The 26,315-nt window shown below is 47.3% G+C and overlaps 1 protein-coding gene across 1 annotated transcript in view; it reads left to right on the top strand.

The window, feature by feature from the left end:
* The first annotated feature begins 259 nt into the window (after positions 1-259).
* ANKFN1 (ankyrin repeat and fibronectin type III domain containing 1) overlaps positions 260-26,315 on the top strand; it is a 432,348-nt gene continuing 406,292 nt past the window's right edge. Inside the window, exon 1 of the mRNA XM_066586983.1 lies at positions 260-439. Within this exon, the coding sequence (XP_066443080.1) occupies positions 260-439 (180 nt within the window). The remainder of the gene's footprint in view (positions 440-26,315) is intronic.

The following is a 26,315-nucleotide window of genomic DNA, read 5'->3' as shown; positions in this document are numbered from 1 at the left end:
CTCCTCTGTCAAAACTTCTAGACGTTCTGGGGGAGATTTCTCTGGATTGGTGGGGTTGCCCATCCACAGGATAGGGGATGATTCGCCTGGATTTCAATATCCCTTTAAGTCATAGAAATTTATCATAACAGAAGCAAAGCATATTTTCAGTGTTTGCCTATAACTTGAAATTCTATCACGTTGATATGTTATATGTACGTAGGTTACATGACAACATAAGTAACATTTGTCTTTTCTTGTTAGGATTTACCAGGCAATCATGACGCAACAGATGCAAAATCTACAGCTTACACAATCCAAAAAGATCAGCGCCCCCTCTTCACCAAATGCGGCAAAGCGCCTGTATAGAAACCTCTCTGAAAAGCTAAAGGGTAGCCACTCATCATTCGATGAAGCTTACTTCAGAGCAAGAGCTGACCGTTTCCGGAAACCATCTATAGTAAGTTTTTTTTTCCTTTCAGTTGTTATATGTAGTTCGACCCAATTAACCCATAACACTTGTATGTTTTCTAAAACAAGCATTTAATCCCAATGTGGAATGTTTCAGAAGTATACATGACTTATATGTAACATGTTGTTCTGTTTAAAGAGGACCTGTCATGAGATAAAGTCAGCGAGGCTGGATCGTAGCCCTGCAGCCATGGCCCTGCCAACTCTATCCCCGTAACCATCTCCACCCATCTGGGCAGACTCTTCTGGCTCCTGGCACTGTCAATGTGTCAAGTGGGCTGTCCTCACCGCTCACTTACAATGGGTGACATTGGACTTGATTTACAATCCGACGTCGCCCATTGACAGTGAGTCGGAAGCTAAGAAGATCTCATCCATATAAGTGAAGGTAAGTATGAAAAAAATACAAAATAGGGACCGAGTCAGTGGGACTGCAGAGTCATACCGGATTCTGTGGGCCGGAGCCCGCCGCAGAATCTCCCCCTGCCCCCGGCAAGAGGACCAGTCCGGACCCTCTGCGTGGCTGTGTGGATCTTCCATCTTTTCCTTTGTGGACGTGGGCAGGCCTGCTGGCCAGCGTGTGTAGTGGAGTTTTTAAAATTACATTTCCTGCTTTCCCGTGGGATCCGCAGCACGCCTGCAGTGACTTCAATGGGAGCCGTTCCTGCGGGATATGCACCAAAATAGAGCATGTTGCGATTTGTTTTTTCTGCACCAGAAGGTCTGCAAAGCAAATCTGCATGCTTTAATTAAGCTGCAGACGCCCGTATCTCCCTATGGGCCGCTTGAACTGCGGATCATCCGCACAGATTCCGCAATTCCAACCTGCCCGTGGACATGAGCCCTTACTTCCATCACTACGCAGCAAGGAGGAGGGTTTTTTTTCATTTCAGGACAATTTTGCTGCTGCTTTTTTAAACTACTGGATAACAACGTTACCAGGCAGCAGCAGAGCCTCAAAGTCCGTGTCCCAGATGCCAAGAATATAGACTACTGAACGTTACCCGGGCATACATATATCTTTTTTTGTAGGGGTAATGAGCACCATTTTGCTGTTTGCCTCCGGCAGCAGAAGGGCTGGGCACACTCTGTGGATATGTTATAAAGGTCTATGATGTTTAAACTGGGAAATAATAAGCACTCTGTCTCTTTCAGTGTTTGAATAGTCAGAGAGTACCTGCACTTTCAGGAGACTTTTGACATGTCATACACATGTCCAAATGAAAAATAGGGGTTTGGTACCGTGTTAGCCAGTAAAGAAAAAACGTGATTGCTCCCAGCAAGAGAAACCAAGTAATCTTGTAGATACGATACCTTTTAATGGCTAACAAAAATACATGATGTTGTTGCGAGCTTTCGAATCTCTCAGGATTCTTCCTCAGGCATAATGAAATAGATCTGAAGATGCATGAATATGTTTATACACATACTTATGACAAGGCACAGACTTACTCAATTATTTCTCCCTTGGCAAGTAGATATTCTTGCAACTCACTGGAACCGCCAGTAAAATGGTACCGCAATATGCCCATCTTTTCATGACAAAACTGGAGAGTGACTTTCTGGCCTCCTGCTCCAGCAAACCATTGACCTATTTCTGCTACATTGATGACATCATAATCATCTGGACCAACACAGAACAAGAATTAATAAAATTCCATGAGAGATTCAATGCATTCCACCCCAACATAAACCTGACATTAAGCTACTCATATACCGAAATTAACTTTTTGGACACCACCATAAAAGTTTTAAACAACTCAATACAGACATCCCTATACCAAAAACCTATTGATCGGCTCACATATCTCAGATAGGCCAGTTGCAATCCTAAGTACATCAAAAAGTCCATCATCTACAGCCAGGCTATCAGATACAACCAGATCTGCTCCAACCCAACAGACAGAGAGGAACATTTACACAATCTCAAAAAGACATTTTTAAATCAGGGCTACCATCCCACCTCGATTGATGACCAAATCACTAGAGCCACCAGGATACCCAGAAATCAACTACCACAATACAAGGAGAAGGAAGGAAATGATTGTGTACCTTTAGTAGTGACCTACAATTCACAGCTGGAGATACTAAGGAAAACTACAAAGAAACTCCACCATACCCTGCACAAGGATGACCATCTGAAAACCATATTCCCGGACCCTCCACTTTGTGTTACAGGCAACCTCCAAATTTGAGGAACTTTATAATCAGGAGTGCATTGCCCTCTGACACACAAAAAGGAACTTATCCCTGTAAGATAAGGAGCTGCAAGACCTGCTCACATGTACTGACCACGGACAGGATACAAATCCCCAACACACAACAGGACTATAAGATCCTGTGGACATTCACATGTTCTACGTCTGATGCTGTGTACCTGATCCGATACAGTAAATGTCCTGTTCGGGGGGCTTTATGTTGGAGAAACAGAAGAAAAACTGAAAGCGAGGATGAGATCTCATCTCTTGCTGTGAGCAATCACATTATACACATGACCTTTACACCTCTACAAGGCCATCTTCAGCTGCCAGAAGCAGCCGAAAACAAGCAAACATAGCCAAGGGTGTGCAGCACTCGAGTGAGAGCAGCAGCCCATTCATTCTAGTGATCAGTGGGGATCTCAGCAGTGGGACCCCATGTATCCATACTTTTGATATGTCTCTATTAGAGATGAGCGAGCACACTCGGTAAGGTCAGTTACTTGTGCTTGCCTCGCCCATCTCGAGTAACTGCCTTCTCCTATGAGCGTGCTCCAGGGGGCGGCGGGAGATAGCGGGGGGAGAGAGATCTCTCTCACTCACCCCCTCGCTCCCCTCTGCTCTCCCCCACTGCCACCCCTGCGCTGCCCCCAGAGGAGAAGGTAGTTATTCAAGATGAGCAAGGCTCACTCGAGTAACTGACCTTACCGAGGGTGCTCGCTCATCTCTAGGTCATGTCAAAAGTTTTCTGAAAGTGCAGGTACTCTTTAAGAAAAGATGAAATGGAATAAAAAGTTGCCATTCTTGTCTAAGAAAAATGGATCATTCTTATGTAATTGCTAGCAAATCATTCACTAAATCTTCAAGATGTTATGCTCAGCTGCTCATGTGTTAAATTCCCTTTGGCTTATAGACATTTTTATCACAAGTATTTAGGATGCCAGTTGTGTTTGCCTTTATTTCTGAGTCTCGAAGTATTTGAAAAGGGTCACATTTATCACTTAGTGTCCTCTATACAACTTATATTTATAAATGACTAATTGAATTTAAAAGCTTTTCTAGTCGGTATTTCCTAGACTGATCTGCTGCGGTTTTGCCATTCTCTTTTATGTATTTTATAGGATTTATAGTATCTTTCCTATCAAATGGAGTCACAATTGTTCTATATTGTAGCTATTAATAATAAATGAAAACACTTTTTCAGGCAAGCCATAAGTGATGCCCATTGTGTATGCGTACCTGAAGGTTGCTTGTTGGTATGGGGTACTGGTAAAGGGGAAATACACTACTCTTATGAATACAGTATGCATCTGGTATATCTATTCTTTGTTAAGGTGCTTTTACACGGAACGATTATCGTCGAACTGAACAACCAACGAGGACTCATTTGCTTCTCGTTTAGTCTATGCATGCAGAAAACTGGACAATGGATCGGCCCGTGTGAACAGGCAGTTGTTCACTTTAGAATGACAGCCTGTTTACTGTGAATGGAGGTGGGTGAGCCGAAACAATTTCCGGCCCACTCCACCTCCATTCCACCCGGCCCACTCCACCTCACTAGTGGTGCTCGTTCCTGTGTGAAAACACAGTAACAATTCACTGGGACGAGCTATTGGGCATCTGCGGCCAACAGATCGTTCTAGTAAAAGCGCCCTTAAGTGCTCATAGGTAAATGGCACAACATATTTTTATGTTGTTTAGGCTAATAGTACATTGTACTGACTTTGATCCCTTAAGAAAGTAGTAATTTTTTTTTTTTTTACCTCCCCACATTCCAAAAATTATAACTTTTCGCATAAGGGCTTGTTCTTTGTGTGAGAGGGTGAGACAGCCTCCAATATGTGTACATTGTTTTTGTTACTGTAAGTAGTCCACTACTGTGTGTTTTATTATCTGTCCACAAGAGGTCGCTGTTCTGCAGAAAAGATTATGGTCAAGCTGTGAGGTGACAGGACCATGGTAGACTGTGATTGGAGAACCCGTTGCCTGGTTACAGCGTGCGCATGGGAGGAGAAAAAAATAAAAAGCGTGCATACACTGTGAGGTGACAGTTGGTCAAGAGAGCCATCTGAGTGGAGCTGCGGAAGAGGGAAGGAGGTCGTATACTGAAGGGACCGGAGCTGCAGCGGATTCAGATTTTCACCAGATGCCCGCCGGATGGGAGAAGACTTGCTGCCGGAGATGTTGCTGAACAACCGGAGCGAGACTGGATATTGTGTGGACAATACTGGATGCCGCTGAGGAAGTAACGGCTCTCTGCGGTACCGCACGCTTTTCTGGAGGAGCCCCTCATCCGTCTGGACTCTTTGGCTGATCATACAGCAGACCGGTCTATGTGCATGCAAGACACCATATTTTGGCGCCAAGTTACTTGGGACTGTGTTTTGGCCTGTAGTTAGATTAGGTAGAGTTATGGACCATGTCAGGCCACACTTCAGTGGGATCGGCATAGTGGCTGGCAGGCCACATCCAGACGTCAGTAAGAAGCTTCTGGAGAACATTCACCTGTCTATATGGCCGCTGTTCTTTATACACGTCCCTTATTGTATTGGGCTGGGGGGATAGAGTCAGTGTTGTTAAGTCTGTAAGCTGTTGTGCTGCACCGCCGGTACTCAGATCACTCTCCCTTTCCTTTGTTCCTTAGTAGCGGTATTAATAGGTAACAAGGGGCCGGTTTATTTAGGCCGGCCCATTAGGTAAAAGCATAGCCTATTATAGTAGCGCCCTTTGGGGAGTACAGCGCTGTACAGCACAAGGGCCTCAGCCATCTGGCTGAGTGTATGTGAGTTTTGTTGGGTTACCCATTGTTTGTGGTCACGTGGGCTACAGGGCTTTAGTAAAATTCGGTTTGCACCTGAACTGGTGTCAGAGTCGTTTTTCTTGTTTGTGACTTCGCTGTATCCTGGGGAGCCCACCCCGGTACACGGCTTACACTTTGCAGGATGAGTTTTATTTTTCAATGATACCATTTAACCTGTTAAGGACCAGGCACAGTAAATATACGGCGCCTGGTCCTGGGCTTAATGCCCCACCGATAGTAAAATTACGGTGGCACTTTAAGTCTTCTGCCTCTGCAATCAATCAGAGGTAGGTCGGGTTATCAGCTGTTAGTGACAGTTGATAACCAGGAGGAGAAAGCAGGAGGGGTATTTAACGCTTCCTGCCTTTTCCTTCCCCGAGTACACAGTGCTCAATGAGCACTGTGTACTAGAAAGTGAAAGTAAAGTGTAACTTTCACTACTGGAGCCGGAGGGTCATGTGACCGCCAGGATTCTCTGCTATGGCAGAGCTGCAGGGTCGTACTAGACCCTGGCCAGCTCTGCCATTGACTAATGTCACTACAGGAGATGTTTTCCCCTGTAACTGGGGCTCCTATGGATGCCCCAGCTATGGTGGAAAAGGGTCAAATAAAAAAAAATAAAAACGTAAATCTTCCCCAGAGGTCTTACATGACGTCCTGCGGGACATAGATAGTAAAACACATAATTACAAACATCAGTAAAACAAAATTACAGAATAAAACAACAAAATATACATAAGAAAGAAAATAACCCAAAACTGACACCAATCAAAACCGTTGCTATAAGAGCCCTGTAATCCAAAACCATACATATTATATATCAACACATCTGAAACAAATAGAGGAACCCGTTCCCATACTTTATTTTAGCATAAATGTACTAATTAAAGAAAAAAACTATAAATGTTGAAAAAAGATATTTTTTTTAGCTTTTAACCCCCAATAAAACTAAACAAACGGGGAAAAAAAGTCAGTGGAAAAGATTTTTTTTTTAAAAATCACCCTGCATGCCATGGGAAAAAAATGCAGCAAAAATAATTTTGGTAGCTGAAGGAAAAAAACATACGGCAGTAAAACTACCACATGGGTAAAATCCCCTAAAAAGTGTGTGGTCCTTAAGGTACAAATTGGTCTGGTCCTTAAGGGGTTAATGTGCCATATATTTGTAAATGGGGTGAAATGGGGGGAAAAAAGGCTTTTTAACCATTTTAGGGGGTTGTTTTTATGGTGTAAGGAATGGAGAAAGCACTAAGATATATCTGGCTAAGCAAACAATTACCAAGAAAATTGCCAGGGCAAGAGAATAGCCTAATGGTTATACCCTCCCAAACACTAAATAATAAATTGTATACTTTATTAACATATATGCGCTCAAAAAAGTACAAAGACACTTTAAAATAAAGGAGTAGGTGGCTGAACTAGATCTGGAGTATGTTCATAGAGGAACTAAGTGTATGTTAGCTAGGCAAGCTGAAAGGGTATGATACAAAAGTGAGAGTAAATAGAGGTACTATGCAAGTAGCCTTATTATAAGTTTCCTAGGTAAACTGAAAGGGCAATCATTAATAGTCAGTATTGGCTGCCTGCAGTTATATCGTTTCCCTGAGGACTGCAAGCTGTGTGAATATGATAGTGGCTATTAATGACAAAAACTGAAATAATCTTTGTTACATTTTTTTAACATGGCAAAAACATGACATTTTAACATAAGTGTGTAGACTTTTTTTGTTTGTGTGTAGTTCTTGTTTGTTACTGACAGCAAGTTTGGACCCACTGTGCCAACTACTCGGTTAGGCTTTAGGCTAATCCTAAGGGGATTATCCTGACGGTTCTCTGTTTTTCACCCTTTAACCCCTGTACAGGGATTTGGTCTTTACTGCGGAAATCTGAGCAGGCCGCTACCTCCTGGTGTAGTTGGCAGCTGACCCACAGGAGTCAGAGACACTGGTGCAACGCACCACAAAACAGTTTGAACTACAATCAAAATCCGGTCTAATGTCGGGGCAGACAGAGTACAATCATAATCCAGGTAACAAGTCCCAGAATCAGGGCAGACACACGAGTCAGAAGCAGAAGACCTTTGCTAGGTGACTCAGACAAACTCACACCAATACTCAGGCAAGGAAAAGGATCCTCAGCTCAGCTAAATAGGAGGGCAATAACCTATTATTCTGCAGCTGGGCTCCAAAAGTGCTGATGGAAAGCCCATTCATACAGGGGGTCTAAGTAAATAACCGCCATTCTCTTTATTTCCAATTTCCTCCACCCTATCCCTTATCCCTGTCCAGTACTCTATGAATAGCTGATGGTTATAAAGTCAGCTCGTTTCCATTCCAAACACAATCTTACTTAACAATTAACAAACAAACTATTGTTATCTTAAGGGCAGCATTGTAACTCATGTATTTTATTGAGCACATTGAGTAAACATCCACAGTGCTATTTAGCAAAAGGTGTTTCAATTAAGGAAATTAGAAGTGTCGGTTTCACAGGTGCTTTTCTCATTAAATAAAGGCACAGAAAGCATGAAACTGAAAGGACGGAGACACAGATTAGTTATTAGAAAAAAACTTTCTGACTGTGCGGGTGATCAATAAGTGGAACAGGTTGCCACAGGAGGTGGTGAGTTCTCCTTCAATGAAAGTTTGCAAGTGGAGGCTGGACAAATGTCTGTCTGGGATGATTTAGTGAATCCTGCATTGAGCAAGGGGTTAGACCCGATGAGGCTACAGGTCCTTTCCAACTCTACCATCCTATGATTCTATAAAAGCCTGGTTACTGACAACTCTGGTCCTCTTAAGAATATTGGTTAGTTTGGACTATACCTTGATACAAACAACTTTCAGAAGACCTCAAAAGATGTGTTATAGAGATGTATGAAGCTAGAAAAGGCATTACTGAAGGCCATCAATTTATGGTTAGACAAATTATCTACAAATAGAGATGATTCAGGACTGGAAGTGGGCATCCTGTTAACATCAAAAAGGGCAATCGTGAAAGATAAGAAAGAACTGAAGGTTAAAATCATCAAACATTTACAAAACTGTACAAACTGCAAAAACCTCTGTTCATGTGGCTACTATTAGAAATTCATTGAACAAAAATGGTACTCATGAGAGGTCACCATGAAGAAAGCAACTGTTGTCCCAAAAAAAAAATCATTGCAGCCTGTCTCTTGTTTCACCAAGACCACCGGATGTTCCACAATGCTTCAAAAGAAAATGTTCTATGGAGGGATTAAAAAAAAGTATAATTTTATAGCACAAATGCACAACACTGGAGGATAAAGGAACACTAATCCCAAAACCTCATCCCAACTATGAAGTATGGTGGTGGGAGCATCATGGTTTAGAGCTGCATTGCTGTCTCGGGGCCTGGACACCTTAGGATTAGAGATGAGCGAACGTACTCGTCCGAGCTTGATGCTCGGGCGAATATTAGCGTGTTCGGGATGCTCGTTACTCTTAACGAGTACCACGCGATGTTCGGGTTACTTTCAGTTTCCTCTCTGAGACGTTAGCGCGCTTTTCTGGCCAATTGAAAGACAGGGAAGGCATTACAACTTCCCCCTGTGATGTTCAAGCCATATACCCCCCCCCTGCTGTGAGTGGCTGGGGAGATCAGATGTCACCCGAGTATAAAAGTCGGCCCCTCCCGCGGCTCGCCTCAGATGCCTTGTGAGTTAGCTGAGGGACAGTGCTGCTGGTGCCGGAGCTGCTGTAGGGAGAGTGTTAGTAGTGCGTGTAGGCTTCAAGAACCCCAACGGTCCTTCTTAGGGCCACATCTATCCGTGTGGAGGCTGCTGTTAGCAGTGTTGCCCATTTTTTTTTTTTTCAAAATCGGCTGTGCAGAGCATTGCGCCCTGCAGTAATACTACAGGGACAGAAGTGGTGGTTAGGCAGGGAGAGTGTTAGGAGTGAGTGTAGGCTTCAAGAACCCCAACGGTCCTTCTTAGGGCCACATTTAACCGTGTGCAGTACTGTGCAGGCTGCTGTTAGCAGTGTTGCATTTTTTTTTTTTTTTAATCGGTTGTGCAGAGCATTGCGCCCTGCAGTAATAGTCCAGGGACAGAATTGTGTAGGCAGGGCCAGAAGACATATATTATTGATTGAATATAGTCAGTGGGCCTTTTCTTTACCAAAAAAAGGGAAACATTCTATTTGGCCTGCCTCTGACAGTCCTCAGCGTTCTGGGTACGTGTGTGGTGGGTGCAGAACGTAAAGAAATCATACGCAGCCAGCTACGTTTAACAGTAGGCTTGCGCCAATTTCTTTCCTGCCTGGGAAAAATCACCGCTCTGCTGTAGTTAATAACTCTGCAACCCTGCAGTTCTGTGACACATTTGCAGGGCCAGAAGACATATATTATTGATTGAATATACGCAGTGGGCCTTTTCTTTAACCAAAAAAAGGGAAACATTCTATTTGGCCTGCCTCTGACAGTCCTCAGCATTCTGGGTACGTGTGTGGTGGGTGCAGAACGTTAACAAAAAACATACGCAGCCAGCTACGTTTAACAGCAGGCTTGCGCCAATTTCTTTCCTGCCTGGGAAAAATCACCGCTCTGCTGTAGTTAATAACTCTGCAACCCTGCAGTTCTGTGACACATTTGCAGGGCCAGAAGACATATATTATTGATTGAATATACGCAGTGGGCCTTTTCTTTACCAAAAAAAGGGAAACATTCTATTTGTCCTGCCTCTGACAGTCCTCAGCGTTCTGGGTACGTGTGTGGTGGGTGCAGAACGTAAAGAAATCATACGCAGCCAGCTACGTTTAACAGCAGGCTTGCGCCAATTTCTTTCCTGCCTGGGAAAAATCCCCGCTCTGCTGTAGGTAATAACTCTGCAACCCTGCAGTTCTGTGACACATTTGCAGGGCCAAAAGACATATATTATTGATTGAATATAGTCAGTGGGCCTTTTCTTTACCAAAAAAAGGGAAACATTCTATTTGGCCTGCCTCTGACAGTCCTCAGCGTTCTGGGTACGTGTGTGGTGGGTGCAGAGCGTAAACAGAAATCATACGCAGCCAGCTACGTTTAACAGCAGGCTTGCGCCAATTTCTTTCCTGCCTGGGAAAAATCACCGCTCTGTTGTAGTTAATAACTCTGCAACCCTGCAGTTCTGTGACACATTTGCAGGGCCAAAAGACATATATTATTGATTGAATATAGTCAGTGGGCCTTTTCTTTACCAAAAAAAGGGAAACATTCTATTTGGCCTGCCTCTGACAGTCCTCAGCGTTCTGGGTACGTGTGTGGTGGGTGCAGAACGTAAACAGAAATCATACGCAGCCAGCTACGTTTAACAGCAGTCTTGCGCCAATTTCTTTCCTGCCTGGGAAATCAAATCACTGGTAATACAGCATGCTGAGGGGTAGGGGTAGGCCTAGAGGACGTGGACGCGGCCGAGGACGCGGAGGGCCAAGTGAGGGTGTGGGTACAGGCCGAACTCCTGATCCAGGTGTATCGCAGCCGACTGCTGCGCGATTACGAGAGAGGCACGTTTCTGGCGTCCCCACATTCATCGCACAATTAATGGGTCCACGCGGGAGACCTTTATTAGAAAATGAGCAGTGTGAGCAGGTCCTGTCGTGGATGGCAGAAAGTGCTTCGAACAACCTATCGTCCACCCACAGTTCTGCGCCGTCCACTGCTGCAACTCTGAATCCTCTGTCTGCTGCTCCTCCTTCCTCCCAGCCTCCTCACTCCACTACAATGACACATGCTCAGGAGCGGGAACACTCCCAGGAACTGTTCTCGGGCCCCTGCTCAGATTGAGCAGCAGTGGTTCCTCTCCCTCCAGAGGAGTTTATCGTCACTGATGCACAACCATTGGAAAGTTCCCGGGGTCCGGGGGATGAGGCTGGGGACTTCCGGCAACTGTCTCAAGACCTTTCAGTGAGTGAGGAGGACGATGACGATGAGACACAGTTGTCTATCGGTGAGGTAGTAGTAAGGGCAGTAAGTCCGAGGGAGGAGCGCACAGAGGATTCGGAGGAAGAGCAGCAGGACGATGAGGTGACTGACCCCACCTGGTTTGCAACGCCTACTCAGGAGGACAGGTCTTCAGAGGGGGAGGCAAGGACAGCAGCAGGGCAGGTTGCAAGAGGCAGTGCGGTGGCCAGGGGTAGAGGCAGGGCCAGACTGAATAATCCACCAACTGTTTCCCAAAGCGCACCCTCGCGCCATGCCACCCTGCAGAGGCCAAGGTGCTCTAAGGTCTGGCAGTTTTTCACAGAGACGCCTGACGACCGACGAACAGTGGTGTGCAACCTTTGTCGCGCCAAGATCAGCCTCATCACCTCCCCCAAATAGTTTTCTCCCTGTCTCATCTTAGTGTTGCTGGACACAGTTTGTTTTTGTAAGAGGGCAATAAAGCGCCCCCCCCCCCATCTTGTTCCTTAGCCATCTAAAGGTGGGGTCAGCTGGTTGACTAGTGAAATGTAACAAGCCACTCCCAGCTGAAGTCCTATAGCCAGAACTTTAAAGTCAGTTCTACCCTCCATGCCTCCCCTGAGGCAGCCTCACCTGATGTGTCCAGCACTAAGTGTCCAGCAACAAGTGTTTTGATGCTGTTGAATGATGCAGTTATACAGCGCAGTTCGACAGTGCAGGAGACAGGTAACATGCACAACTGCCCAAAGCCTGGATGGAAATACTCTCCTCTTAGCACTGATCTCCTTCAGTATCCTCTTTTCAAGCCTTCACACTTTCTTCCAACGCCCAGCCCCAACACACTCCATCCACATCAGCCCTTCCCTCCTCTCCTCACCTATGTATGGCTCCCATGCACTGTTCAACTTCCTAAGACACCTCCAACCCCCCAATACTGCAAAGAAACGCCTCAGACACCCACACAAATCCCCTAGCCATGTGCTCACCCTTGCTACTCTGCTACTCCTAGCTGCAGGGGACATCTCCCCCAACCCAGGCCCACCCCGTACTGTTCTCTACCAAAATGCCCCCCCTGCCCCATTCAAATGCGCCCTATGGAACTCCCAATCTGCGTGTAACAAACTCCCAACTATCCATGACCTTTTTACCAGTAAACACTTGAACTTGCTCGCCCTCACGGAAACCTGGATACAGCAGTCCGATTCTACCTCCCGCGCTGCATTGTCCTATGATGGCCTGCAGTTCTCCCACACCCCCAGATCAGATGACAGACGCGGTGGAGGAGTAGGCATCATCCTCTCCCCAAACTGTACCTTCCAGGTCATTCCCTCAGCTCCCTCGCTTACCTTTCACTCCTTCGAAGTCCACACCCTGCGACTCTTCCGCCCACTGCCTCTGCGTGTCGCAGTTATTTACCGCCCCCCAGGTCCTACCCGCCTGTTTCTAGACCACTTTGCTGCCTGGCTCCCCCACTTCCTATCCTGTGAAATGCCAACCCTCATCCTTGGTGATTTCAACATTCCTACTAACGACTCTAGCTCCTCATCTGCCTCCCGGCTCTTAACACTTACCTCCTCCCTTGGCCTATCGCTAATCTCTGACTCCCCCACTCATAGAGATGGTAACACTCTCGATTTAGTTTTCCTCCGTCTCTGCTCTGCTTCTCACTTTACTAACTCCCCACTTCCACTCTCGGATCACAACCTTCTCTCTTTCTCCATCAGGCACCCTAGCATCTCTCCTGACCCTCCTATCTATCGCACCTCTAGGAACCTCCAGTCTGTCCGCACTAAACAGTTTGCCGAAGCTATTCAGTCCTCCCTATCGCCCATCTCTCGCCTCCCCTGCCCTAACCTGGCAGCCAAATACTACCATACCACCCTCAGCCGTGCCCTGGATGAAGTGGCACCGCCCGTGACGCGAGCTGTCAAACGCAGACCACGGCAACCCTGGCTCACGTCCCAAACACGCTTCATCCGGCGGTGCTCTAGGTGCGCCGAGCGGCTGTGGAGAAAGTCAAAGCTGCCAGCAGACTTCCTCCACTTCAAATTCATGCTTAAAACGTATAACCTAGCCCTTCACCATGCCAAACAAGTTTATTTCACCTCCCTTGTCTCCTCACTATCCCACAACCCCAAACAACTCTTTGAGACCTTTCACTCCCTCCTCAGCCCCAAGGAACAGGCCCCTGCGACAGACCTGACTGCTGGAGAACTAGCTGCCTATTTCAAAGAAAAAATTGACCACATTCGAAAAGAAATCTCTGAAAGCTGCGTGGTTAGCCCTGATCCCAGCTTCATCAGCACTGCACCCAGCACCTACTCACTATCTACGCTAGAACCAACGACAGAGGAAGAAGTCTCCAGGCTCCTTTCCACTGCCCGCCCTACCACCTGCGCCAGCGACCCTCTTCCCTCTCACCTCCTCCGCTCCCTTTCCCCAGCTCTCATTACTCACCTTACCACAATCTGCAACCTCTCCCTAACCTCTGGCACTTTTCCCTCCTCATTCAAACACTCCATTATATCCCCTCTGCTTAAAAAACCAACCCTGGACCCGACTAATGCTGCTAACTACCGACCCGTCTCAAACCTCCCCTTTATCTCCAAATTACTGGAACGCCTGGTCTACTCCCGCCTTACTCGCTTTCTCTCTGACAACTCACTCCTCGACCCCCTCCAGTCTTGTTTCCGCTCTCTACACTCGACCGAAACTGCCCTTACAAAAGTAACAAATGACCTGATGACTGCAAAGTCGAGAGGTGATTACTCTCTACTAATCCTCCTTGACCTGTCTGCTGCATTTGACACTGTCGACCATAATCTCCTTCTCACTATGCTCCACTCGATTGGTCTAAAGGATACTGCTCTCTCCTGGTTCTCTTCCTACCTCTCTGACCGCTCTTTCAGTGTTTCCTTTGCTGGTTCTATCTCTGCTCCACTTCCTCTCGCTGTCGGGGTACCCCAGGGCTCGGTCCTTGGTCCCCTTCTTTTCTCTATCTATACTGCCCCAATTGGACAAACCATCCACAGATTCGGCCTCCAATACCATCTCTATGCTGACGACACCCAACTATACACCTCCTCTCGTGAGATCTCTGGACCATTCCTCCAAAATATCACCGACTGTCTGTCCGCTGTCTCTAACACTATGTCCTCCCTTTTTCTCAAACTAAACCTCTCTAAAACTGACCTCCTTGTCTTTCCACCTTCTAACCGACCTCCCCTCAACATCTCCATTCCAGTGTCTGGCACCATCATAACCCCCCGACGGCATGCCCGATGCCTTGGGGTCACACTGGACTCTGACCTCTCCTTTGCCCCCCATATCCAATCTCTGGCCCAAACATGCCACATGCACCTCAGAAATATTGCTAAAATACGTCCGTTCCTAACCACGGACACGCTAAAGACGCTCGTGGTTGCGCTCATCCACTCCCGGCTTGACTACTGCAACTCGCTACTCATTGGCCTCCCCCGCACTAGACTCGGTCCACTCCAATCAATACTAAATGCAGCAGCTAGACTCATTTTTCTATCCAGTCGTTATTCAGACGCCTCTGCATTATGCCAGTCGCTGCATTGGCTGCCCATCCACTGCAGAACTAAATTTAAACTCCTCTACCTCACTCACAAAGCTCTGCATGGCGCTGCACCACCATACATCGCCTCCCTACTGTCAGTACACCACCCAGCCCGCTCACTCCGATCGGCTAACACCCTCAGACTAAACACCCCTGTAATACGAAACTCTCATGCTCGCCTACAGGACTTCACTAGAGCAGCACCCATCCTCTGGAATGCTCTACCCCAAGGCATCCGGACAATTCCCCATGCACGAAATTTCAGACGTGCCTTAAAAACGCACCTCTTCAGGGAAGCATACCAAATCTCCTGACCTAGTTCCCTGCCCCTCACTATGGTGCTCCACCCTGTTTGCCTTCTGATAAATGATCTGTACATAATATTTCCTATTGCCTGTGTTCCCCACCCCCTGCACCTCCTGTACCACCCCCAACCCATTTGTGTCTAACCCAATGTACCTTCTATTGTAATTGTTGTATTGTTTTGCATTTATCCATGCCTGAAAGCGCTGCGGAATAAGTTGGCGCTATACAAATAAAGATTATTATTATTATTATTATTATTGTCGCGCCAAGATCAGCCGGGGAGCCACCACCAACAGCCTCACGACCACCAGCATGCGCAGACATATGATGGCCAAGCACCCCACAAGGTGGGACGAAAGCCGTTCACCGCCTCCGGTTTGCACCGCTGCCTCTCCCCCTGTGCCCCAACCTGCCACTGAGATCCAACCCCACTCTGAGGACACAGGCACTACCGTCTCCTGGCCTGCACCCACACCCTCACCTCCGCTGTCCTCGGCCCAATCCAGCAATGTCTCGCACCGCACCGTCCAGCCGTCGCTAGCGCAAGTGTTTGAGCACAAGCGCAAGTACGCTGCCACGCACCCGCACGCTCAAGCGTTAACCGTCCACATAGCCAAATTTATCAGCCTTGAGATGCTGCCGTATAGGGTTGTGGAAACGGAGTCCTTCAAAAGTATGATGGCGGCGGCAGCCCCGCGCTACTCAGTTCCCAGTCGCCACTACTTTTCCCGATGTGCCGTCCCAGCCCTGCACGACCACGTCTCCCGCAACATTGTACGCGCCCTCACCAACGCAGTTACTGCCAAGGTCCACTTAACAACGGACACGTGGACAAGCACAGGCGGGCAGGGCCACTACATCTCCCTGAAGGCACATTGGGTGAATTTAGTGGAGGCTGGGACCGAGTCAGAGCGTGGGACCGCTCACGTCCTACCCACCCCCAGAATTGCGGGCCCCAGCTCGGTGGTGGTATCTGCGGCGGTGTATGCTTCCTCCACTAAACCACCCTCCTCCTCCCCCAACGCAACCTCTGTCTCGCAATCAAAATGTGTCAGCAGCAGCGCGTCGCCAGCAGTCGGTGTCGCGCGTCGTGGCAGCACAGCGGTGGGCAAGCGTCAGCAGGCCGTGCTGAAACTACTCAGCTTAGGAGAGAAGAGGCACACGGCCCATGAACTGCTGCAGGGTCTGACAGAGCAGACCGACCGCTGGCTTGCGCCGCTGAGCCTCCAACCGGGCATGGTCGTGTGTGACAACGGCCGTAACCTGGTGGCGGCTCTGCAGCTCGGCAGCCTCACGCACGTGCCATGCCTGGCCCACGTCTTTAATTTGGTGGTTCAGCGCTTTCTGAAAAGCTACCCACGCTTGTCAGACCTGCTCGGAAAGGTGCGCCGGCTCTGCGCACATTTCCGCAAGTCCCACACAGACGCTGCCACCCTGCGCACCCTGCAGCATCGGTTTAATCTGCCAGTGCACCGACTGCTGTGCGACGTGCCCACACGGTGGAACTCTACGCTCCACATGTTGGCCAGGCTCTATGAGCAGCGTAGAGCTATAGTGGAATACCAACTCCAACATGGCCGGCGCAGTGGGAGTCAGCCTCCTCAATTATTTTCAGAAGAGTGGGCCTGGTTGGCAGACATCTGCCAGGTCCTTCGAAACTTTGAGCAGTCTACCCAGGTGGTGAGCGGCGATGCTGCAATCATTAGCGTCACCATTCCTCTGCTATGCATCTTGAGAAGTTCCCTGCAAAGCATAAAGGCAGACGCTTTGCGCTCGGAAACAGAGCCGGGGGAAGACAGTATGTCGCTGCATAGTCAGAGCACCCTCCTGTCTATATCTCAGCGCGTTCAGGAGGAGGAGGAGGAGCATGAGGAGGATGAGGAGGAGGGGGAAGAGACAGCTTGGCCCACTGCTGACGGTACCCATGCTGCTTGCCGGTCATCATTTCAGCGTGTATGGCCTAAGGAGGAGGAGGAGGAGGAGGATCCTGAAAGTGATCTTCCTAGTGAAGACAGCCATGTGTTGCGTACAGGTACCCTGGCACACATGGCTGACTTCATGTTAGGATGCCTTTCTCGTGACCCTCGCGTTGCACGCATTCTGGCCGCTACGGATTACTGGGTGTACACACTGCTCGATCCACGGTATAAGGAGAACCTTTCCACTCTCATTCCCAAAGAGGAAAGGGGTTCGAGAGTGTTGCTATACCACAGGACCCTGGCGGACAAGCTGATGGTAAAATTCCCATCCGACAGCGCTAATGGCAGAATGCGCACTTCCGAGGGCCAGGTAGCAGGGGAGGTGCGGAGATCGAGCAACATGTACAGCACAGGCAATACAACAGCCTTTAAGGCCCTGGACAGCTTTATGGCTCCCCAGCAAGACTGTGTCACCGCTCCCCAGTCAAGGCTGAGTTGGCGGGAGCACTGTAAAAGGATGGTGAGGGAGTATGTAACCGATTGCACGACCGTCCTCCCTGACGCCTCTGCCACCTACAACTACTGGGTGTCGAAGCTGGACACGTGGCCTGAACTCGCGCTGTATGCCCTGGAGGTGCTTGCTTGTCCTGCGGCTAGCGTCCTGTCAGAGAGGGTGTTTAGTGCGGCTGGGGGAATCATCACAGATAAGCGTACCCGCCTGTCAACCGACAGTGCCGACAGGCTTACACTCATCAAGATGAACAAAGCCTGGATTTCCCCAGACTTCCCTTCTCCACCAGCGGACAGCAGCGATACCTAAGCAATACGTAGGCTGCACCCGCGGATGGAAGCATCGTTCTCTCTCACCATCCAAAACGGGGACATTTCTGCTTCATCAATCTGTGTATAATATTCCTCCTCCTCCTCCTCCTGCTCCTCCTCCTGAAACCTCACGTAATGACGCCGAACGGGCAATTTTTCTTAGGGCCACAAGGCTCACTCATATAATTTTTCTTAACAATTTTTATACGTTTCAATGCTCTTAGAAGCGTTGAAACTTTAACTTGAACCAATTTTTCGTTAAACTGGGCTGCCTCCAGGCCTAGTTACCACTTAAGCCACATTAACCAAAGCGATTAATGGGTTTCACCTGCCCTCTTGGTTGGCCATGGCCAATTTTTCTGATGTACATTAGTACTGTTGATACAGCAATTTTTGTGGGCCCTCGCCTACAGTGTAATCAAATGAATTTTTAGCCCACCTGCATTACAGCTGACGTTACATCTGCTGTGTTGGGCAATGCAATGGGATATTTTTATGTACCGCCGGTGGCTTCCTGGCACCCACCCATGCTGTGGGTCCACAGAGAATTATAAATGCATCTGTTTCCACTTCTAAAGAACCCCAGTCTGACTGGGGCATGCAGTGTGGGCCGAAGCCCACCTGCATTAAGCACGACATTACTACCTCAGCTGTGTTGGGCAATGCAATCGGATATTTTTATGTACCGCCGGTGGCTTCCTGGCACCCACCCATGCTGTGGGTCCACAGGGAATTATAAATGCATCTGTTTCCACTTCTAAAGAACCCCAGTCTGACTGGGGCATGCAGTGTGGGCCGAAGCCCACCTGCATTAAGCACGACATTACTACCTCAGCTGTGTTGGGCAATGCAATGGGATATTTTTATGTACCGCCAGTGGGTTCCAGGGAGCCACCCATGCTGTCGGTCCACAGGGACTTGTAAATGCATCTGTTTCCACTTCTAAAGAACCCCAGTCTGACTGGGGCATGCAGTGTGGGCCGAAGCCCACCTGCATTAAGCACGACATTACTACCTCAGCTGTGTTGGGCAATGCAATGTGATATTTTTATGTACCACCGGTGGGTTCCAGGGAGCCACCCATGCTGTGGGTCCACAGGGACTTGTAAATGCATCTGTTTCCACTTCTAAAGAGCCCCAGTCTGACTGGGACATGCAGTGTGGGCCGAAGCCCACCTGCATTAAGCACGACATTACTACCTCAGCTGTGTTGGGCAATGCAATGGGATATTTTTATGTACCGCCGGTGGGTTCCAGGGAGCCACCCATGCTGTCGGTCGACAGGGACTTGTAAATGCATCTGTTTCCACTTCTAAAGAACCCCAGTATGACTGGGGCATGCAGTGTGGGCCGAAGCCCACCTGCATTAAGCACGACATTACTACCTCAGCTGTGTTGGGCAATGCAATGGGATATTTTTATGTACCGCCGGTGGGTTCCAGGGAGCCACCTATGCTGTGGGTCCACAGGGAATTATAAATGCATCTGTTTCCACTTCTAAAGAACCCCAGTCTGACTGGGGCATGCAGTGTGGGCCGAAGCCCACCTGCATTAAGCACAACATTACTACCTCAGCTGTGTTGGGCAATGCAATGGGATATTTTTATGTACCGCCGGTGGCATCCTGGCACCCACCCATGCTGTGGGTCCACAGGGACTTCACAATAGGGAGTTGTACCTGCCTGTGTCTATGAATTAAAAACTGCGGTCTGACTGGGGCATGCAGACACCTTGACAGAATGAATAGTGTGTGGCACATAGGTTCCCCATTGCTATGCCCACGTGTGCAGCTCCTGATGGCGGTGGCACAGGATTATATTTCTCATTGCTTCTGTACAGCATTGTGGGCTTACGCCCCGCCCCTTTTAAAGAGGGTCGCTGCCTAGCCGTGCCAACCCTCTGCAGTGTGTGCCTGCGGTTCTTCGTCATGGCAGACGCACTTATAAATAGACATGAGGGTGGTGTGGCATGAGGGCAGCTGAAGGCTGCGCAGGGACACTTTTGTGTGCGCTGTGGACACTGGGTCGTGCGGGGGGGGGGGGTTGGGCAGCATGTAACCCAGGAGAAGTGGCAGCGGAGTGTCATGCAGGCAGTGATTGTGCTTTGTTGGAGGTAGTGTGGTGCTTAGCTAAGGTATGCATTGCTAATTAGGGCTTTTCAGAAGTAAAAGTTGTTGGGGGGGGGGGGGCACTCTTGCCGGTATTGTGGCTTAATAGTGGGACCTGTGAACTTGAGATGCAGCCCAACATGTAGCTCCTCGCCTGCCCTATCCGTTTCTGTGTCGTTCCCATCACTTTCTTGAATTGCCCAGATTTTGACACATGAAAACCTTAGCGAGCATCGGCGAAATACAAAAATGCTCGGGTCGCCCATTGACTTCAATGGGGTTCGTTATTCGAAACGAACCCTCGAGCATCGCGATAATTTCGTCCCGAGTAACGAGCACCCGAGCATTTTGGTGCTCGCTCATCTCTACTTAGGATCATAATGAATACTAAGGTGCATCAAAATATTTTACAGGAGAATGTAAAATCAACAGTGATGACCTCAAACTGAAGAGATCTTGGGTGTTGCAGCAAGACAATGACCCAAAACACACAAGTAAATTGAAAAGAATGATTGAAAAATAAAATTAAGAATTTTTTTTTGGAATGGTGAAGTCAGAGTTTTGACCTTAACTGTACTGAGATGCTGTGGTATAACCTGAGCAAGGCTGTGCATAGAAGACATCCCAGAAATGTTGATGAACTAAAACACAGTTGCAAGGATAAATGGTCCAAAATGTCCTTTCTAGTGTTATGCAAATCTTATTTGGAAACATTTGGTAGAAGTAATTGTTGCTAAAGGGGATGTAGACGTTATTAAATTCAAGGGTTCACTTACTTTTTCTCCATGCACGGTGGATATTTACTCAATTAGCTTAATAAAAGATGTGAACAGTGTAACTACTTGTGTGTTCTTCTTACGATTGTATTTGTATATAATTCTGACTTAGATAACAATCAAGCCACATTTTATTAGTAATGAATTCAGAAAGCCGGGCGATTACAAAAGGTCCATTTACTTTTTCTTGAAGCTATATCTATAGTTAAAAAACGCATGAAATGTAACCAGCTCTATGCAAAAATGTCAGAAGTTATTTTATTAACTTTAGGGCTTATTTACACGGGCGTCTTTATCTTTATGCTCGCCCGCCTGCCGTTCAGACGGCCCTGGCCCGGTGCAGATATGCCAAGCCCACAATGCTGTTGGGCGGGGGGAGACAGTTTAGCTCTGTCTCTCCCTTCCCTCCCCTTCGCAGTCTATTGTCAAGGGGAGGAGGTGGGACGAGGTGAGAACTAGTGTGCTAAGCTCCCGCCCCCTCTCCTGCCATTGTCTTAGCCACCCATGGCTGAAGGTGCATTTCTCCCGCAGAAATCTTGCGGTATTTCCGTGCGGTCATTCTGCGAGATTTTCGCAGGATTTTGGTCCCACGTGACCCCAGCGTTAGACGAATCAGACATTTCAAGTGGTGCATTTTTGTTTTCCTGCAGGAGGAAAAAGTACAGTAAAATACGCTGATATGAGCACAAAAAGGTTGCGCTGAGGAGAGCGCAAATATCATACGCTTGTGTGAAGGAGCCCTTATGGTCTAGCCAAAAACATTATCTTTTTAAATGAAAAGCATTCTAATGTTCTTTCCCCATCTGTGGTTGTAGATGTTACGGAAATTAAGAGCTTCATCTAGATGTAGTTCTCATTTCTGCACGGAGCTGGAAATAACAACTCTATTCAGTTCATGATTGAAGAGATGCATTGAGCTCAGATCACATTGAGATTAAACGCACATTTTGACCCTACGTGTAATTTAATCAGCCTGCAGAGAATAAAATGGGTTGAATATTTTTCTAGCTTAACTAGTTAATTCAGACTGGCTCATACAATAATGATTTCATCACTGACATTGTTTATGGGGTTTTACTATAGTAACATGCTCGGTTCTAACGTAAAGGGACTTTTTTTGAAGATATAAATAATTTCCTTGTCCTTGGTCTAGCTCTTGACAATTGAGCTGTGTCAATTATTGTTCTGTATGTGTTCAGACAAAACAGAGTGTAAATAATGCCTGCGCTCCAGTGGAAGAATAGGCTAATATAACCAAGGTAGACTTTACTTGCATCGTCTTTGCTATTAAACACACTAGTAATTATTAGGAAATTATAGTACCAGTGTTTCTGGTGGTGCAATGCACCACACAGCTCTGCTACATGCATGTCACACACACACAGCTCTGCTACATGCACATCACACACACACAGCATTGCTACATACATTGCCCCTCCCATACAACAGGGATCAGAAGCAGCACAGCACTGAAGTTGAAGGACCCGTGATGACATCACCATCATGCTCTGTCATAAGAATGTGGTTGCATAAATATGTGCACCCTAAAACTAATACTTTGTTGATGTTCCCTTTAACTTAATGACAGCATTCAGCCTTCTTGGGTCGGTGTCTATCAGCTGGGCACATCTTGACTTCGCAATTTTTGCCCAATCTTCCTTGCCAAAGTGCTCCAAATCTGTCAGATTGTGAGGGCATCTCGTGTGTATCTTCAGGTCACTCCACAGATCTTCAATGGGATTCAGGCCTGGGCTCTGGCTAGGCCATTCCAAAACATTGATCTTCTTCTGGAGAAGCCATTGTTTTGTTGATTTGGAGGTCTGCTTTGGGTCATTGTTGTGCTAAAAGGTGACATTTCTCTTCCTCTGCTGCTTTTTAGCCGAAGCCTGACGGTTTTGTGCCAAAATGGACTGATATTTGGAACTGTTCATAATTTCCTCCACCTTGACTAAAGCCCCAGTTCCAGCAGCAGAAGGTTTCATTCACATTAGCGTGTGTTTTGCGCGCGCATAATGCACGCTGCTAAAAGCACCAATGGGTTCCTATAGAAGCGCTCATATGTGCGTAACTAGTCCCCACCAGGATGAGGGAACTCCCCAAGGGTTCTGTTAATCCCCGTGGGGAGTCCCCTCATCACTGAACACTGTGACAGCACTGTTGCTGAGTTCAGTTATGAGGGGACTGCAGTGGGGATGAAAGAATCCCCTGCCTCAGCTGTCAAAGCTGTTGCAGGGGTCTGTGATGTTATCCCATTGCTTTCAATGGGGACAGCACTGCTACCACTCCATTGAAAGCAATGGGATAAAGGCAACCCCCGCCAAGATTTTTGGGGAAAGGCTTGAAATATAAGCCCTTCCCTGAAAATAAGCCCTATCTTGAAAAAAAAAATTGCATTACCTAGCAGCGCTGTCGGGGCTCCAGTGCCTCTTCTCCTGGCTCACCGGCATTCTTCTGTATCATTTCTTTTGGCCAGGGATTTTTAAATCCCCATCTCCTGGAAGCGCTGCCTCTGATTGGCTGAGTGCAGTGACCAATCACAGCAATTCAATCATTGAATGAAGGAATCACCTCCCACAGCTGTGAGGAAACGCCCCCATAGTGCTGCTCCGACTCTCCCAGTTGTGGGCAAAATTTCCTGCGCTCTACATATAAAACTTTGCCTGTTCACGCATTCTTAGCATATGCGAGTACGCAAAAAACATGCTCATCTGAACGAGGCCTAATGCTGCCTCTACCATCTACACTGTGGATTGGTGTTCTTTGGTGCTGGCTTTGCGACAAACATACCTTTTGGAAATAATGCCAAAAAGTTCAGCCTTGGTCACATCAGACCAGAACACGTTGTCCCATGTACTTCTGGCAGACTTGATGGAGGTTTTAACACAAGATAGTGGGATGCTTTTCTTTGTTAGAAAAGGCTTCTGTCTTGCCACCGTACCCCACAGCCCAGACATATGAAGAATACGGTAGATGGTTGTTACATGCACTCTTGGGTTGTTCTTCTGGGACCTGTAGTACCATGGGTTTCCAGGAGCACAATTCCACAGGTGGGGCATGTTTGTGCTGGCTGGGTGTGGTGTTCTCCATCCAGCCAGCCAATCTCCACTGGTCTGCTGCATATATACACCAGTCCCTCTGCTAGAGGAAGCTGGTATCCCTTTAATCTAGGGTTTAGTTTTCTTGCATGCCTGTTATGTGTATGTATAGATGGTTACAGTGTCATGTTCTGTGTCTGTGCAGCTGGCCGGACATCAGGTGTGAACAGGCAGGTTCAATGTGTATGTGTGTGAACAGTGATATTTTCTGTGTGTCTAAGCAGGTGGCCAGACATTAGGTATGAACTGTTTTGTGTTGCATGCTATCCCTAGTGTGTTGGTGTGTCCTGTCCTGCTGTGGATCGTTTACCATCTCTGGGTGAGTTAGGTCCTTAGGTTCCAGCGCTGGGCCATCCTTATCAGGACAATCAACCTGCATGCAGGCAGGTTTCCTCGGGTTAGTTGTCTCGTTAGAGTAGGGACCCGTGAGACAACGAGGACCCCTGAAGTGAGCTTGTGGGCTTGAGTGACTTGGCCAATCCATGAACTAATACCTCATACTTATTATAGCAATTCTATCTGGTTATGCATGTGGGTTTGATGGTCCCTTGGTGTTCCGTGCACACATTTGCTTGAGATCTGCTGGTGATGGATCCAACGCATTGGTGCTGAGGCTCGGGGATGTAACATGCACTACACAACCGGTACTTTCTAGAAATACCTGCAGCTCTTTTAGTGTTGCTGTTGGCCTCTTGGCAGCCTCCCACACCAATTTTCTTCTGCCCTTTGCATCAATTTTAGAGGGACGTCCAGTTCTTGGTAATATCACCTCTGTGCCAAATTGAATCCACTTCTTGATGACTGTCTTCACTGTGTTCCATGGGATATTAAATGACTTGGACACTTTTTGGTCTCCTCCAAAAAAGGCACAAGCTCGAGTTTGAAAAAAAAATGAGAGAAGATAGGTGCTGCCCAATCTATTCACTACATGCGGGAAAGATAAGGCATGTCTACGGATTTGAGTATTGTGAGAAGACAGGTTTTCTAAAAGAAAACCCCCTTAGTGAAGCGACTCCCATGATAATTCCATTTCATTGCATGTAAAACACTCTGCGGAGCACTATCCCAACACTTTTTTGTTCGTTAAATCCTACCAGGTCCAATCCTGGACTGATGGTTACCAGAACAAGCACTCTCCACCTTCTGGATGTCTAAGATGGGAAAATAAGAATTATGTACACACCTCTGGTGCGCAGGGTACCTAGCAGTCCCTTGCACATCCCGGATGAGTTTATTCTCAACCAGTTCAGTAAGGGTCTCTCTTCTCCCATTTTTCAATGCTATATATTTTGTTAATGGTGCCCTTCGATAGAGCAACAGAAATCTGGTAACAGATTCCCTTTAAGAACTGAACTGTGGGCTTGGGCTTCAGCAATAAAGGAATAGTGTTTGAAAATCCCCACTTGATCCATCTGTTTAAGGTATAACACTGGGGAGACACGTCCACTGTTGATTTTTAGCACGTATCCCACGTATAACAGAACAAGCCATTATGTGCAGACCTGCAGGGTGTCTGTACATTGTTCACTCACCAGTACAATACTTGTCTGTGTCCTGCACCAATAAGGCTCTTGTCACAGCGTGTAGAACAACGTGTAGAACAGGGCACCCCTGACACCTGAAGCACACTTAAAATATTATGATACATGCAGAGGCAATAAATAAGGTTATTGTGACTATAGACACAGATTAGTTCTCTACAGAAATCAAATACACACAGATACCTTATATCTATTGAGTGACAACCAATATTGCTGCCATGACAGATTCTTCAGGGGGTTCCTCTCAATATCCGAAGATGAGAATGGCAAAACTGCATGGCATGAGTTACATATAACTAGACAGATTTGCTTTTCAGGACTGTAGGAAAGGTGAATGCAAACCACCAGGCTGCCAAAGGCCAGCTTCACATCTGAGTTGGAACCTCAAGTTGGAGGGTCCGTCGCAGATCCAGCTCAAAATACCCGAAGAAAAAGCGCTGCATGCGCTTCTGTCCAAAAACTGGTCAGCTAAGCAGAAACTGAACGGACCCTCTTATAGTCAACAGAGCTGTTCAACCATGGAGCAGGACAGTGGAACCCCGGGTGCAAGTGTGAAACCCCCTATATTGATTGTTACTCATCTTTCCCAGAAACAGATATGCTGTAACTAAGTAGCTAAATAGTTTCTTTTCAACAGCTTTACAAAACAAGACGACTCAAAGAGGCTTTATTTATTGATGTTTATTTATTTGTAAACCCTATCCGCATAATATTAGGCTCGCAATATATTTGACTGAAAAATAGAAAAGGTCAGGTACACGTCGTACTTTAGGTTGTTTATTTTTTCAATTCCTTCCAAGATTTGATTACAAAGAGGCTG

The sequence above is a fragment of the Eleutherodactylus coqui genome, chromosome 13 (genome assembly GCF_035609145.1).
Source record: "Eleutherodactylus coqui strain aEleCoq1 chromosome 13, aEleCoq1.hap1, whole genome shotgun sequence".
Lineage (NCBI taxonomy): Eukaryota > Metazoa > Chordata > Amphibia > Anura > Eleutherodactylidae > Eleutherodactylus > Eleutherodactylus coqui.
Note: the sequence above shows the minus strand (reverse complement) of the source record. Positions and strands in the feature narration are given on the sequence as shown.